This window comes from Equus przewalskii, chromosome X (genome assembly GCF_037783145.1).
Source record: "Equus przewalskii isolate Varuska chromosome X, EquPr2, whole genome shotgun sequence".
NCBI lineage: Eukaryota > Metazoa > Chordata > Mammalia > Perissodactyla > Equidae > Equus > Equus przewalskii.
Window position 1 is genome coordinate 59,308,999 of NC_091863.1, and position 17,933 is coordinate 59,326,931.

The 17,933-nt window shown below is 33.3% G+C and overlaps 1 protein-coding gene across 1 annotated transcript in view; it reads right to left on the bottom strand.

The window, feature by feature from the left end:
• Window positions 1–17,933, bottom strand: part of ATRX (ATRX chromatin remodeler) — a 229,513-nt gene that overhangs the window by 141,318 nt on the left and 70,262 nt on the right. The window contains exons 9-11 of the mRNA XM_070605788.1: window positions 14,619–17,707; window positions 10,275–10,347; window positions 133–266 (exon numbers count right to left, since the gene is read on the bottom strand). Of these exons, the coding sequence (XP_070461889.1) occupies window positions 133–266; window positions 10,275–10,347; window positions 14,619–17,707 (3,296 nt within the window). The remainder of the gene's footprint in view (window positions 1–132; window positions 267–10,274; window positions 10,348–14,618; window positions 17,708–17,933) is intronic.

Consider the following 17,933-nt stretch of genomic DNA (forward strand, 5'->3'; position numbering starts at 1 on the left):
CAGTAAAGTTTTAAACATTTTAATAAACTTTAAATATACATAGTAAGATACACATGGTCAGATAGTCTTCAAAGACTGAAGCGATCAAACAATCAAATTATGATATCCTATACTTCTCTTTAGAGCGCTCACCCTCATCTCCTGGGTTTTCTTCATTGTGTTTTCCAGTTCTTTTTTTCCCTTCCTCTGGTTCATCATCTGAAGACCCATCCTCATCGGATGAAAGATTGGCTTTAATTTCTTCTAAAAGCATCTTCTTGGCAATTCTTGAGAGTAAAAAGACAATAAAAAACTATATAGTTGCTACTGAAGTATAACAAATTAAGAACAAAAATAAAGAATTCTCTGTATCAAAATAGAAATAAATGTGTCAACAGATTTTATATTATAAATACAAGACTATCAAAACGATGTTTTTACCTAAGCTACCAATCAAAACTTTTGAAAATGCTCTTAGCACTGATTTTTCCCCAATTCTATATAATTCTGCGTTACATTGAAAAATCTCAGGATATTTCAACGAACTATTTTGACCAACTGCAATTTCATGCTGGATAACCTTCCAATCCTATACCTGCTCTGCTGCCATCATTCAACAACTACAATATCAGACAGGCCAACAATAGTAAATCAACTTATTCAGACAAATGGCATTCCAAGACAAAACTCCACATGAGAGGATTTATTTAACAGCAAAACATATTCTTAGAAAACTAGTGTGTAATAAACCACTTTATTATGAAACAGTGCCTCAAATTGGTGGATAATATTTTTGGCCCTTAAATTTCAATTTACTTCATAAATTCTGTTAACTAGATGAAAGCATACACCAAACAATAAGTACTGAAGCAATCCGAAATCCCTAATAATATTCAAGCTAGGGTAAAGAAGAGAGAGGACATGAGTGCTATTAATTACATACATGGTAAAAGAACACAAATTACCATAAGTGAGTTTTCACTTTCCAAAAAAGTAGATAGTGCAGTAGCCTCACTCATATCAAAACTTCTCAAGATGCTCCTCAAAAACCAATTTGCTAGTGGGAAAATCAACTGCTAAAAGCATGAGAAAGTACTTCTTTAACTAATACCATCTTATGTTAAAATAGAATATATCCCTAATAAATTTCCATGTTTGCACTAAAAGAAGACATCTGAAAATGTAAGATAAAAGCAATCGTGCAGCTTTTGTGCAAGAGGAGATGTTTTGCACCTGGGTGTCCCTTGGATATAAAGTCCTAATTCACAGTAGCAAAGGAATACCTTATAAAAACGTTTAAAAGGAAGGTGGCATGATTCTCAGTTTTCCATGAACTAAGCTCTATGGGATAAACATCCACACAGAAACCAAGATTGCCTCTCTAGCTCAGTCAAAAACTTGCAGCTGGAATTATGGAACTTTTGTTATTTCTGGATTATTTGGATAAGAAATATAAAGATATTTCTCAACATGCACTCAAATTTCAATCAAGAATTCACTCAATAGTAGGAGATGTTAATGCATATTAATGCCTTCTTAATTTTGTTTGAAAGGTAGATTGTTCATTGCTATTTTTATTCAAAGATATATAGCAAAGGCACCTAAACAAACAAAGGAAAATATTTTGAAGCAAAATAGGTAATCACTTCCATAAATGCTTTTTGTATGTCTTTTGGTGTTTTCCCCTACAAACAGATGGATCAGAAATACTTAGACAACACAGTTACCAATCGCTAAAGGAAACCAGAGATCAGTTTGCTTTTCTGAGGGTTTCCACCCTGATTTGTATTTCGATAAAGTGGACATTAGATAACTTCAATTTAAATCCTACTGGAGTTGAGCTGTTAAACATTGCTCTTCAACTTCTAAATCAGTGGTGTACTGACCTGGATTGCACACAGTAAATTTTTTTTAAATGGAGACTAACATAGAGTTGCCAACTTTTCATTTTGCCAAGAAAAAAATTTACACCTAAATATCATTTATTTTCATCATTTTATAAAATAAAGAATATCTCAACACATCCTCCACAAATTAGGAAACAGTTTCAGAATAAAAGGTGGTTCTTTAAATTTAATAAAAGCATCTTCCTAGAAAAACTCTCTAAAACCATCTTTAATACACATTACATTGTGACTTCCCATGGACAAGGAAAACCTTTCTCAAACCAATTTGGGTAAAACCACCGTTTTGGAATGAAGTGGTGTGTGTGTGTGTGTGTGTGTGTGTGTGTGTGTGTGTAATGTGAAGTAGTGGGTACTACATTACAAATAGAAAAACATAGTTCACTTGTAGTTACCAGATCTTATATCACCATTTGGGTAGTACAATAATAGCCAACAAAAATACAATTATTAATTTAGTTACTGTAAAGGTTAGTTTAATCTCCTGATTTCAGTTTGTATTTACAAGTTCAAAAAAGTCTTAAATTCCCTATTACCTGTAAATACTTAGTTGCTAATTATAATAAATCATATAATTTTTCTTCTTTCAAATTCTAGACCACTAAGAATATGTCTACTAAATGGGAGGCCAAAATATGTAAACCTAATTCATAATCAAGCTCTGGATTGTCAGGAAGAAACTAAGAAATACGATATACTTGAGATAATAAGATACAATTCTATATCAAATAATAAATCACATAATAAACATGGAATATTAAACAAGATCCACACACTGAAGAATTACACGATTTATCAACAATCTTTAGTAAGACCATAATATATAGAACAATCACAGTCACTTTAGAGGCAGGAAAAAATTACAAACTTCAGAGAACGTTCATTTTCCTCCAAAGTAAAAGTTACACACAGAGTGATGGAGACTCCCTAAGCTTTACCTCACTATGATGTTTTAGGTTTGCCCTCTAACACCTTTTGACCAAAGGAAAACCCAACGTATAGCTATGTACATTAAGCCCTAAAAAGAATAATAAAGTTAAGTCATCCTATATAAAGTATGACTGATGGCCAATATATCAAAGACCCATTGTATCATAAACCTAGCTTATCATATAACCTATACCCCAAAGTTAGAACTTAATTTGAAGGACCTAAGGGTTGAGGCTGACCTTCAACCTGAGTAGTCAGCAAACATGCTGAGGTGAGATGTGTCCCATCTACAAAGCCTGCTGTGAGATGCTTTAAGGGAAACTCCACTACCTTAACTCTTGAGTCACGGGCCACAGAGACTTCAAGGACATCATCACTTGAGAACCAGCTGAGGCTGGCAAAGCATCATTTTGGAGGCCTCGGCCGAACCCGTGCTGGTATGCATGTGTTGGATGTATAGTGATGATCCCTAGTTGATTCTGTTTGCTCTGAAGTTTCCTTTCTTGAGGCTTTCCAGGACGTTTCTGAGAAAATCATCCAGGCAACAAGGTATTGCCCCTGGAATCTCAATGCTCATTATTACATCTTGGGGCAGGTGTAGCATCCAAAGCAGTCACGACTCTATCAGAAGCATTAGAGGCACAGGCTGTGCCACTCTTGTGGCAGAAAACCCCGGCAGAGCCGGAAGTAATGGAGCCACTCCTCCATTTTCCTGAAAGGGAGGGAAGGGAGGGGGGAGAAAGCAAAACAATATGGGAGGAAGGGTAAAAACCCACAAACAAACAATGATCGGAACTCGTGCATGAGAAAATAATAGAACCCCAAAACTCACACAAGCTAAGTCTTCTAAATCACATAATGAACACCAAGATAATGCCTTATTATACCTTATACCTACATCTATTAAAAGAAAGCAAAAATAATATAAGGAATGAGCCCAAGAATGCAAAGACTAACAAGTAATCAGAAAAAAAGAGAGAGAAAGCCAAGAAAGCCTCTAGTAATTCTGATCCTATCTAGAAATGATATGAGTAATGTCTCTTGTTTAAGTGCTCAAACAGTAAAAGAAAGTAAATTGCCTACTGCTGGTAGGTAAATCAATAAGTCAAAACACTGACTTTCTAAAAAAGGAGTGATCAAGAGAAGGACCTCTTGCACCAAGGAGCTTTAGAGAAACAGCCATTACAAAAAGCAATACAAAATGTTAAGGCTAGAAGAGGGACCTCAGAGTCTAATTCTGTCATTTTACAGATGAGGAAATAGGCTTAGAGAGGGGAAATGACTTGGCCAAAGAAACAAAGCTGGTTAGTGGAAAAGCCAGGAGTAGCACCTAAGACCCTGAATCCCAATTTGCTACTAACTTTACTATGCCAGCGCTCTATTCTCTACTCATTCACAACTTCTGTGCTAAGGAGTGCTTGGGCGAATAAACAATAGTCACATTCTTAAAGATGTCTGTATTTCAGTGATTTCCAATATATGTATTTGGAAAGGAAAGAATTCAAGCTTTGGTTTTTAAACATTAAAGAAAAAAAGAGTTCTAAACATCTTTAGTCCAGCATGCTCCATCTCTAAAATGCACTAAGAGGCCATGTCAGATACATTCTACAATCTACTGTTTTCTCTTTTAAGAGGTTCTGAAAACAGGTTTGAAGAAAATTGCTAAATAAAAAATACACTTTTGGGGCCAGCCCCGTGGCATAGAGGTTAAGTTTCCACATTCTGCTTCGGCAGCCAGGGGTTCACCAGTTCGGATCCTGGGGGTGGATCTACACTCCGCTCATCAAGCCATGCTGTGGCAGCATCCCACACAGAAGAACCAGAGGGACTTACAACTAGGATATACAGGTACGTACTGAGGCTTTGGGGAGGAAAAAAAAAAAAAAGAGGAAGATTGGCAACCAGACGTTAGCTCAGGGACCATCTTCCTCACCAAAAAAAGTGTACATTTAAAAAGAAATACATTTTTAAAAGGCCAAACTACTATGTCTCCATACACAAAGGTGACAAATTTTTTTTTATTTTACATTTTGTGCACACTATCCCAATAGAAAAATTAGTTAAAAGAGAGAATTCTGAGTAAGATTGTAGGTTTAAATGCATGCCCTTTAAAGATACAAAACTGTCTAAGTATACGTGGTACTAAAACAACATACCACATTTAAAAGGTTGGTACGTCAGACAATTCAAATGACTACAGCCAAAGAATGTTGAATATTTTTTATGAGAACAGTGTGGTGAACACATATCCTTCTAGCAGGGTGTGAGGCTTCGTTTTAACAAATGTTACGTACTTCAGGGTTAAGAATAAAAAATAAAACATTTCATAGAATTACTATGGAATTTCTCATCTTCAAAATCTGTATTAGTATTTTTAAGTCTTCAGTTCAAAGTTAGTATCTTGAGATGAATCTTTCTATAGAAAAATATGACTAAGGCATAATGATCTGTACCCAAAAATGGTGGAATTCATGAGATAATGATAAAGTCACTAAATAATCAAAAAGCTAAACAACAGTTTGAAACATTTTTTTAGCCACATATCCTACAATGTTTACAGTTAATGAAAACAAGCACTGTTTTCTTTTTAAAATTAGTATCAAATAATTTTTTAAAAAATCTTAGGAGTAGAAAAATAAAAGCTGTATGAAATTAAGAACCCACAGTTTATTAACAATTTATACATAGACTCTTAACGTTTGAATAAACTCAAATTACAAAATATGTATTACGTGATTTTATGCAAAAATCTAAGCCAGTTTTACAGGAAATTTCAACAAAAAATTTACAAACATTGATATAAATCTCGGAAAGTTGATCATATTAAAGAACTAGTTTAATATTTTTTATACTTGAAAGGAGAAAACAAAGAGAATTTCCTCATCTCAATTTTACTTTTGAATTTCAAAGTTAAAGAAAAAAGGAGGAGGCATATATAAACTCAGAGAACTTAATCACTTTTGCTAACACTAGAAAATCCAAACTGTCTTTACCAGGGGGGTATTTCTCATTTTCTGAAAGTCTCGGTATCACCCAAAAACAAAGAAGAGGAAAGGAAGGCTGGAATATAACGTTTAAATCTTAAGCGGAGAGATCACCACTACTGACCATTTCTTTCCTTGCTGAGAATTCTAGCATAAAAAAGAAAGCTGGTGGCAACTGCAATCAGTTTATATATCTATCAATAAATCCTATACGCTGGCTGGATGCCTGTGTTATACTTAAATGACTTACAATACTTACCTGTGCTCTAAAAGACAAAGTAAATTTAAAGAGAATTACCTTAAAATTGTCAGACACGTAAAATCCTTACTCAAACATAAAAACAAATAAAATACTTCATTTAAAATGCTGCCTTTGTTTTTCAAGCACAATAAAGAAGAACCAAAGCAATTTTGCTAACCAAAGAGGAAAAAAAAAACTTTACAGAAAAAAATTTATTCCAGATTTACCAAATTTGTATAAAGACACATACAGATGATGAACATTTGGAAAAGTGTTTAAAATGGAAACCAAGTAAAAGTCATATGTTAAAGGGACGTGAGACATACTCATGCCATTAATCTTTGTTGAAATCAGGTAAACAATCATTAAATGTCTTAATTAGCATGAACAATATCCAGGAATCATTAATCACTTCCCAAAAAACGCTGGATTAACAGTACAGAGCCTTCATCACAGAATACCCATACCAAGCTCGTAGGAAAAAAACAATCATTTGCATTTTTTCCAGTTTGAAAAGCAAAGAAATAACCAAATGATAAAATAATTGGAAATTTTTAAGGCTTTGGTATAGTCCCACTATAATTCAGTAGAATTTCTATTAACCATGGGCAATTTCTTTAAGCAATCTCCACATCAAATTTTGCTTCTATGAAAAAAAATTATTTAGCCCCACTGAGAGAAAAATTACGCGAAAAACTATGGAGTATTACTAGACCCAATTAAGCATTCTTCAACTATAAAGTAAACATATGTATGTGTATGGCAGGGGAGGGTATCCATATAAAAACTTCCACTTAGTCAAAATTTATTTACAAAAAAATCTAGCAATCTAGTTTTTTCTCTTAAAAGCTCAGTTTTAAATATGTTTCACACTCTGCAAAAAATACAAAAAAAGAATATTCCAAAAATAATTCTTTTTTGGGGGGGAATAGACTCTTCAGTGATTGTTTAGTATGCAACCTCTAAAGACAAGCCTGGTTTTATGATCCTCAACACTAACACTGCTAAACTTACACTACCATCTTATCACTGAGGCTAATTCACTATGTAGGTGTTAAAATACAGGATATTAGAAAACGTTTGGTCAAAATACCCCTATTTATATTGAAAATATTAAGGAATCATAATGCATTTTCAATGCCAGCCTAACTGTAGAATTGCAACCATAATAAAAAAAACCCACATAAATATATGTCTTTTCAATGAAAGAACCAATTTAAAACACAACAGGTATTCAAAAGGCAACATTACCATAATGTCACATTCAAATAACTGACTTTAAAATTATGTGTATAATTTAAATAACCTGACAAACTGTTACTATTCTTCTCCCTTTCAAAAATCATATAAAGCCTAAGCTATGAAATTTGAAGCAAATTCTCAGTTATACAAAATTCAAAACATAAAGTTAGTCTACTATTTATATTTTTTTCTTAAAAGCTCAACCAAAAACATGATAAAAGTTACTGCCAACAAATCTATAATATTTTGTAATGGTTTATTAAATAAATGCAATTAAATAGAAATTAATTTACAAGTTAGACCACTCTATCTCATAATAGCATACATTTATTTTCAAATGTGAATGATGCTACACAATAGTATGTTAAAATAACAGAAACTTATTTATTCACACTTACTAAATATTTGGGACATGGCTAAGTTTTTTAAATGACCTCAAAGTTATCATAGTTATAAAATAGAAAAGATAAATAATAGTGAAATCTATTGTAAAAGTTTTACACAAATATATGTCTTATATAATAAGCCTGTATGTTTCAAGAATTATAAAGTATTTGCTTCCTCAATTTCAGAAATATCAAAATTTCTTTGGCTACAAACTAGCCTGCATATCTTGATTCTAACAAACTCTTTCAACTCTCATCAAAAGATGCATTATAATTAAAATTAAATGCTTGAACAAGAAAAGTTTTACAGAAATTTATTGCATCCAAATAGTTAAGCATTTGCATTAATACACTAGTTACCTCTCCATAAACATCAACACTGAAAATGTATTACAATACTGCTAAAATGGGAAAGCATATGAAATTTATACACAATTTATACACAATTACACAATTGTGTACAAATTTACACACAATTACAATACGCTGTCTAGCAAAATATATCCTACTCAAAAGTCTGAAAATAGTAAAAATAATTCCAAGACTTAATCATGATCTGCAAACAAATTTTTAAAAGTTGCTAAGTGCATATTAAAATATGCCCAAATACATCATCTATACTAAAATAGTTCAAGAAGGTATTTGTATCCCTATCATCAGATAACCCATGAGTATTAGATACCTCTCTGGTATACTGGCTATGAAACAAGTTATTAATGGTATAGTTTATAAAAGCACATTAAACTGAGTATAAGGAAAAACATGCTCAAGATAAAATTCAGTTCTTCTCAAAAGTACTCAACAGGGTTGTATTTTTTAATCACAAACACAAGATGGAATTGAAGATACCTTCCAATAAAATACTTGCCAGTTACAGAGAGACATAAACAAGTAACTTAAAAGATGAAAATATTTATATTTTGACATGCTCTAACACAAAAATTATCATACCTTAACAACACTCTCATTTGGTGGCTAAATATGAAACCAAGGTTCTCACTCACAGTTAAATTAGGATATAGCATGTTTTAAACATTATTAGCCTTTCAGTAACATTTGAGGTCTCATGAGTTACAGGAAAACAAATAGCATAAATAAAAAGGAATTAAAGCATTTAAAGACAATAAATTTTTAAATGCTTTCATAATTTTGCAGTTACCATGTACTATATAAAATCCCTGATGAATAAAATGTATGCCTTTACCATTCCATTCTGGACCTCATCCCTATCCCATAAAATAATTGTGTATATATATTTATTCAAAAAATAAGTAAGCAAGCAGCATTTGAGTCTTTGTGTCCATGATTAAGCTCTATTCAAAAGTGCAAATAAAATTGTTCATTCACCTTAATAAAAATGTTTTCTTGTTAATTAAGGAGAATGCCGATCTATGAAACAGAAAAACCTATCAGCATCAGCAAAATATAAAACAGAGCTAGAGTAACAGCTGGCCCCACAGCATTTACTAACTCAAAGTTAATTACTTATAAAATTATGACACAAAAATTACATGTACATTTCCATGTTTTCTTAATATTAGAGCTTACTATTATGAATAAATGGATGGTTAATATAGTGTTCTTTAGTAAAATCATCAAGTCTATCATAGATTTTTGGCACTGGAATTAACCAGAGGAAATTTCATCCAACTCATTCATTTTAGAGATCAGAAAATTTTGGCAGAGTAGTTAAGTCACTTGCCCAAAATCACACAGACAGTTGTTGGAAAAGTTAGAACTAGTTTAAGTCAGATATTCTTATGCCCATTATTCTAAAATTCCATCCACTACACCACACTGTCTTCTTCTTGAAGATTATGAGTGTAGGGTGTACTACAGTCCAGGAAGGGTTTAAAAGCTATGTAAAAACATTATGGTTATATTCTGAAATACCTTTGTTTTCTTTATTCTTCACTGCTAGGATATGGCTGTGTCTTTGTATTTTTTTTCTTCTTTTAAGGGATTTGTGCCATCCCTTAGTTAAGTAAATCTGTACAGGCTACAGTGTTTTCATTTAAGCCTACTGTTTAAGTCTTGTTAAAGTTAATGCTATCATACTACTTCTATTTTATTTGAAAAATGGTTAAAATCTAAATCAGTCTGGACACTTTGTAAATTGATATTTATTTTGAAAGCAATGTCTTAAATATCTGAGCAATCTCCTTTTTTTCACTTTGAACAGGTTCTAATAAATAGAACCACCATATTGGATGGCACTTAAAAATAATAATAAACTATTGAGGAGAGAGATGTCTGTTGTCACCAATTTATTGAGATATGATTTACTTTCATCAATAAAATAACGTCAAGATTAAAATAATCTCAAAAATTATCACAGTTTACATGGAATCATAAAATTGACAGTGCTGTATTTATAACACACCCTATGCTAGGTGTGTTAATATTTATATTTACTTTCTCTTAAGGTTTCTGAGTTTTAGCCCATTTTCTGGCCTTTCTTTCAAACTTGCAGGAAGACTGTGAGCGAGTCTTTCTAAGGCAGGCACTTCTGGTTTTTACAACCTGCTTGCGGTTCCGTTGCTGCTGTTTGTGCCCACGCCTAGGGTGTGTTATAATCTTTTTAAAGTCCTTACAGATGGAATCATACCTATTCTCAGGATCATTGTCGTCGTCATCATCATCCACTGTGACAGGCACTGATTTAGATAAGGCTTCATCTCCTTGAGGGGAAAAAAGTGTACTTAAAATTAGCTTTAAATTACCTATATAAGTAAAACCATGTAAAATAAAACAGAAAGCCAAAAACTTTAAAAGAACTAGTGGATTCTAAACTGTACTCTGGGATCCGAAACATGAGTAAAAAGAATTTAAAAGGAAAGCATGTGGGGAATTTAAGAAGTGCCAGCAGTAAAATGATAAATATTTGGATCTTATATATTTCAAAGTTCCTTCCCAGAGCACAATGGTTTTATCCTTCCCAGTAAAAAGTCTTTATCATTCACCATCACATTAGCATAATTTCTTGCTGAAATAAGCTTTCTAGTGATTCATTTTAAGTTTAAAGTTAGGAGATGTCTAATTTATCCTGTATCATTCAAGAATAGCAAAATTGCTATTAATATTTTGGTAGTACCAAGTAATTTCAAAATATACTTGAATTTGTATGGTATTCATGAGAAGCGATATACTGAAGTACAGTAAATCTTTTATTTCTTTATAAAAAGCTACATTTCTATCCTTTGATTAAAAATATAAAGAGATTAAGATTTCTGCATTTCATTGTACATAAATTGCACCTTCAAAACAAACTTAAAATACTGAACTCTAGTTAATACTATCTATGCTGAAGTAATTAGGGAGAAGTATGCTGATGTTTACCACTTTGAAATGTCAGCGATTTCAAGGGCATTACAGTGAGCGAAAAAGAGTCAATTTCAAATTTTACATACTTCATTATTCCATCTCAAAATAACAAAAATTACAGATAGAAAAATCAGATTAACAGTTGTCAGGGGTTAATAGTGAGGATAAGCAAGGAGGTGTACATAAAAGGTAGCACAAGGGAACCCTGTGGTAATGGAACAGAATAACTTGCTTGTGGTGACGGTTATACAAAGCTACACGTGACACAATTGCATAGAACTATACTTATACATACACACATACAAACGAATGAGTGCATGTAAAACTGGTGAAATTTGAATAAATCTTTAGTTTCCTGGTTTTGACATCGTATAAAGTTATGTAAGAAGTTACCATTGGGGGAAACTGAATGAAGGGTATCCAAGACCTCCCTGTACACTTTTTTTTTTGCAGCTTCCTGTGAATTTAAGATTATTTCAAAATAAATAGTTAAAAAGGCAAAAAAAAGTCAGATTCATTGATGGATAGATAGAAGGACATACAGATAAACGTGATAAAGCAAATACAGTACAAAGTTAACAGTAGAAGCTTTACTGTATATTTAAATTTTTTCATGACAAAATATTAGGGGAAAATGTTGGAGGAAAAAAATCCATAAAGAACACAGACACCTACAGGTTCATGATAGAAATACTCTAAACATAGAAAGGCAAAAAATAAATCTCACAACATCCTAGCAAACACATAATACATACCTCATTCAAACAGACCAATCTTCAAATGAAATATTGGTAGTACTATTACTGTCGTTCCTCTTTACTACCCCTTTCAAAATATGACCCATCCTTTAAAGTCGAGTTCAAATGCTACCTGTTCTTTTAAGTCTTCCTCCAATATTTAGATTAAATGGCTCACTTGCTATTTATCACACAGCCCCATTTTAGTCTTATGTCTTCCTTCTGGTATTCTTTTTTTAGTAAAATAAGAATTTATCTTTGTCCATATTGCTCAGTGGACCGCAATCTCCTAGGACCATGTTCTTCACCTTAGTTGCTCATGTCATTCCCAAGACCCAATTTCTAGGAAAATGTCGTACCCCATAATAGGATACCCAACTGCTGCTGAATATTTGGAATCCTCTAAATTCATGGGAGCGGGGAAGGCTTTTTAAGAGCTCATAAAAATTGTCACCTAAAAAGACAAAATTGGCCCATTCGCAGCAACGTGGACGGACCTCGAGGGTATTATGTTAAGCGAAATAAGCCAGTCAGAGAAAGACGAACTCTATATGACTCCACTCATAGGTGGAAGTTAGCATATTGACAAGGAGATCTGATCGGTGGTTACCAGGGAAAAGGGGGGGTGGGCACAAAGGGGGAAGAGGTGTACCCACAACATGACTAACAATAATGTACAACTGAAATCTCACAAGGTTGTAATCTATCATAACATTAATAAAAAAAAATTGTCACCTAAATTAATTGGACATATTAGGGAAATAAGTAAATTTAGCATGTTTATACATGCATGCAAGCAAATTCTTAAAGAATGTCACTTATCATTGGCTCTCACCCAAACATCTTGAAAAACAGTATTTTTTTACATACTTATTTTCAGTGCCTTTCATATTCTTTCCTGCTCAAATATTTCTATTGATGAAGTCCAATTTTTAGGTGTGTTAATTCCCTAGCAAATTTATCTTCTTTTTTTCATCTAAAGTAATCAATTCCAAGAAATACTCAGGGTAAGAAAAATCTGGACAACTCTTGTTCCAGCAAATAGTTGAGAGACTGACATCTGCTGAAGTGCTGAATTCTCTCTCTGGAGAAAAGGTTCACCTCCTAATTAGCACAATGGTCCTTCAGAACAAAGTTACATAAGTCAAAAAAGAACACAATGATCTAGATTAGCGCTGGGTTAAGAAAATTATTGGGAAATGCACCCTCTGAGTATTTGCCATATGTTAGAATCTCTTCTTAAGATATAATGAATACATATGACTAAGATATAATGAATACATATGACTTATTACACTAGGTATTAATAGTTCCGAACATGAGAGGTATATCATAGAAACCATCATATGTGTCAAATCAAGTGAGATTTTTGGGGGAAAAAATTAGTATTTAAAATCAAACGTTGATTTCACTAGGGAAGCTGTTTAATCATGGAAACCAGTTTTCCAAAGTTTAAGACTAGTTCAATAACCTAGAATTTGTTAATGAGAATACTCCATGTAACTAATCACAATATTATTCTTATACCCTAATCCTTAATAAGAGTTTTCCCAACTAAACTGATAACTAAAACATTCATTTGATATGAAAGTAACTATTAGATTGTGTTTTGAATACAAGTCCACAATTTCTTATACACAATTCTGAAATCCAAAAAGCTCTCAAAACTTCGTTTTTGTGAGGTGGTGCGAAAGTTCATTTGGCAGCAAAACCTGATCTGAACTGTTTATTTCTCTAAGTGTGAATGTTCGTGTTTTGCTGCAGAAACACTAATGTGTTTGATTATGGGGGTGTTGCTTCAGGCCCTGTTGGGGTTTTTATATAATATACGGTAGCTACTCTTTATTATCTTTCTAAAAACCAAGAAAGCTGAAAATTCTGAAACATATTAGGCCCCAAGAATTTCAGGGACCGCAGATCTGTAGTTACAACAACCATGCAGACAGAGCTCCAGCTCGGCATCTGATATAGCAGAGCATTAAACTGAGTACACCATGCATATCACAGTTGGTTTTCAAATCAACTCATTAGATAAGTGCTCCATAAAAGGAATTTAAAGTTTTATTAAAAACCAAGATTCAAGTTAATTCCATTAAAATCCAATTTGGATAAATGGAAAATCCTAACATAAGAAATGAAAGGAAAATTTTAAACATTCTGCCTGTGCTGGAAACACAGTTTTATGTGAAATCTACTTTATACAAATTTTAAAATAAATTTCAAATGTCCCTGTTAAACTGACAGGTTTTACTGACCAAGAAAAAAGACAGTATGAGTGACAAGTATACATTTATTATACAATTTAATCCATCTACTTTTTGGATTTCTTTCTTCCTTTACTTTGTTAAAGACAGAAACATCTGTTCATGTCAATAGAAAAAATTAATCAGCACCAGAAAAGGGTTTTGATGAAATAAATTTAAATTTTTCAGAGGATTTCAAGGGACACAAAGCTAATCTTTGTCCAATTTTAAAAGTCATATGAATGGCAAAGCAGTTAAAACTGTCACACACTATGTTATACCAGTACCAAACACTCACCTCCATTACACGAATAAATACCTACTGAACTACTGGCACCAATCTGATTTTCCTTCATAAACTACTGTACATTACTCCAGAGAAAAGCATTAAACATTGATAAAGAAATTTTATCTACCCAGCAAACTTGGTATACCTGATACAGAATACTGACAATGTTTGAAATACCTTCCAATTATGGCATAAAAATAAACGGAGAAAGGCTTTCAAGTAAATCTCTAAAGAATTTTTAAATGGTCTTTTCCTAAACAGTAACTTTGCATTTGACTGGCTTCAAGGAAAATTAAACAATATAGTTATTCAAGAGGGGAAAAGTACAAATTACAAAATTTTTATCTATTTTTGCATACCTGAAGATTGGCAAAATCCAGTATGTGAAGACAGCACTAAATTTTCAGTCACAGGCTTAATTTTCTGTTCATCACTGCTCCCCTCGCCTACAGAATTCTGATCGTCTTCTCCTATATCAGAAGATGAGGAGGAACTAACATCAGCTTGCTTCCTTTTAGTGCTTGCCCTTAGGGAGTTTTTCATTTTCTCCTTGACGTTGCCTGTCTTCTTTTTAGCTGAAGTTCTTTGCTTCTTCAGCTTTTTATTATCTTCAGAACTTTCCTCAGCATCAGAAGATGATGAGCCACTTTGCACTTCCTTGGTATTTCTCTTTGAATTGAAATTTCTTCTTTCCTTCAATTCTATTCTTTTCAGTCTCTTATCAGAAGAATCACAACCATCTTCTTTCACGGAATATTTCTCAGTATCAGATGATGAACAATCTTGTCTCTTCCTTGAAATCTTTTCAGGTAAGTTGCACCTTTTCTTCTCTCTACCGGATGCTCCCTTCTTACTCCTTTTATCTTCTGAAGAATCATGACTATCTCTTTTCCCTGATAACTTCCCAGCATTGTAGGATAATGCATCCTTCTTTCTAGAAGTTCTATCTTTTATTTTTTTACTTTTCTTTTCCCCATCAGCAGTGTCATTCTTATTTTGTTTTATGCCTTTAGGAAAATGACAAATTTTTTCCCCTTCAGGTAATTTCTCAGTACCATCAGATGATGATTCACACTGTTGTTCCATCTTAATTACTTTTTTCTTCAAGTCTATAGTTTTCTTTTCTTTTTCTCCAGTTCCCTTTTTGCTCTGCTTTTTATCATCTTCAGAGGATTCATCACTCTGATCTTTCTTTGGGAACTTCTCAGCAACATCAGATAAGCCACCCTGTACCTTCTTATATGTTTTGGTTTTCAGATGCTTATTCTTTTCTTTAGTTTCAGCGACCTTTTTGTCATCTGGAGAATTAAAACTCTCCTCTTTCCCAGAAGGCGGCTTATCAGCACCGTCAGAAAAAACACCTGGTTCTGGCTGCTGCTGCTTAGAGAACGGATCTCTCAATTCCATGACGGCCTTGTCTTTATCAACTGTGCCTTCTGCTGAAGAGAAATTCTCTCTCTCTTGTTTCCTTTCAGCATCATCAGATGATCCTTCTTGTGCGGTCTTCAAACTTTTCTGCCCTTGATTATCCATTCCTTTATTCCTGTGTTTTTCATCTTCGGAAGAATCATAATCTTCGTTATTTGGAACTCTTTTTTTGGTTGTTCTGGCAGCCCCGATTTTACTCATGCTCTTTATCTCTTTTTCTAATTCTGAGTCATAATTAGAAGATTCAGAGTGGTTTTCTCGTTTCTTTTTAGAAATCATAGACCTTTTAGCTGATTTGCCTTTTTTAATATCAAAATCTGAGCCAGAAGTAGAACTTTTTCGTTTCCTTTTTCCTTTATCATCTTTCCCTGATTGAGTCTTTAGATCATACAGAGTCTTCTCATGACTTGTATGGGTTTCATTAATATCAGTATCTGAAGAAGAACTGTGACTCATCCTTGATACCTCTTTGAGGATTGCTAGCATTTCATCAGAATCTGAATTTTGATCCATAATCTCTGACTGCTTAGATTTAGGCAATTTATTGGGTTTGGGATTATCTAAAGCACTGTCAGAAGAATTCCGCTTATCCTTTTTTCTCATTTGAACTGCTAGTTTTTGTTTTTCCTTAACTGTTTCATTACTTTCTTCATCTGAATTAGACGTTGCAGGGTTGGTTTCTGTCTGTCGCCTCAGGGGTGTAGTCTTTACACGTGGGGATCTTCGAAGATCAGATTCTTCTGAAAGTAACGGAACTTCACTTTCAACCAAAAGCTCGTCATTCTTTTCCTGTCCAAGTCCACAGTTCTCTGGCTTGGAGCTCAGACCAGAACTTTTATAGCCATCTTTATCTTGTGGAACTTCCTGACAATCAGCACCTTTAATTGGGGAATTAGAAAGGGAAACAGGGGTGAGTTTAACATATAATTCTTTTGTTACTTTAGCTGTAGTTTTTGATTTAATACCTCCTCTGTTGTCTTTTGAAGTAATATTTAATTTTACAGAAGAACTCTCCAGTTCTTGCTCAGTTCCACTATTACCATCTCCCAGGTAGTCAGCTGAACTCTGAACTTCCATAGCTGTCTCAAGATTCTCAAAAATGTCTTCTGGAACTGAAGAAGGAACAGACACAATATCCATGTCTAAGTCTTCAGAAGTGTTAGTAGGTTCATACTGAGGTTCTGCTTTTTTATCAGATTTCTTATGTTCACCACTGGTACTTTTATCTGCTCTTTGTTCCTCTACTGGAACACTCTGATCCATGTGCTCACTGTCTACCTGCTTTCTTGACAATTTAGCTTCTGATTTTGAAATATCCTTCTTTTCCATAGCAAAGGGTTTTTCTCCTTTTCGTACTTTTGTTTCAGACTTACCATCTATGACTTTATGCTCTTTGGTATTTTTCTCTTTGTTTACAGCATCCAAAGCTCGAATCTCCGAATTCAAATCTTCTTCTAATGCAAGATGAGCTTTCTTGATATCAGCCAACACAGATTTAAAAGCCTTAAGCTGACGTAACTTTGTAGCAGAATTGATTTCTGAATTATCTGTTGCCTGCTTCAAAAACTTAACATAACTGGAGTTCATGTTGGCTGTGGTCTCAATCAGTTTTTTTGCCTTCTTAATCATCTCTTTGGGCACAATTAGTGCTGAATAAGAGTAGGTTACAGAACCAGAACATGAATCATCTAATTTCTTTTCTTCTCCATTACAACTTGAACTATTTTTCTTTGGAGAAAATCTGGGTGTATGGTCATATACTTTACTACTCTTTTCATTGTCAACTTTAATCTTCTTCTTATTTTGTTGCAACAACTGTTCTAAATTTTCAAAGACACTGTTACATGCAGTGACCAAGTCCAACAAAGGCTCCGGGTGACAAATGTAGCAATACCACTGGTTGTTTTCATCCATTATTGTAGACAGCTCCTTTCGACCAAGGTTGCGCAGAATGCATTTCTTGCAGAAGGCATTATGGCAAAAGTCACAACAAATCAAGTTTCCACCTTCTGCACACCATCTGAAATTATTTAAAGATTAAAATATTATTCCCAAATAAAACTCATTTTAAATCTTCTTCATTATTAAAGCAATTTAAATTTTCCTGTCAGCAATTTTAACAGTGAAGTAATTTAGGTCATCTTTTATTCTTTATTAGAAACTTAAAACACATAAATCTAAGGCTTTGTGGAAAAGAACAATCTTCCATTAAAGACATTGATGATACTACAAAAAATGGATTTAAC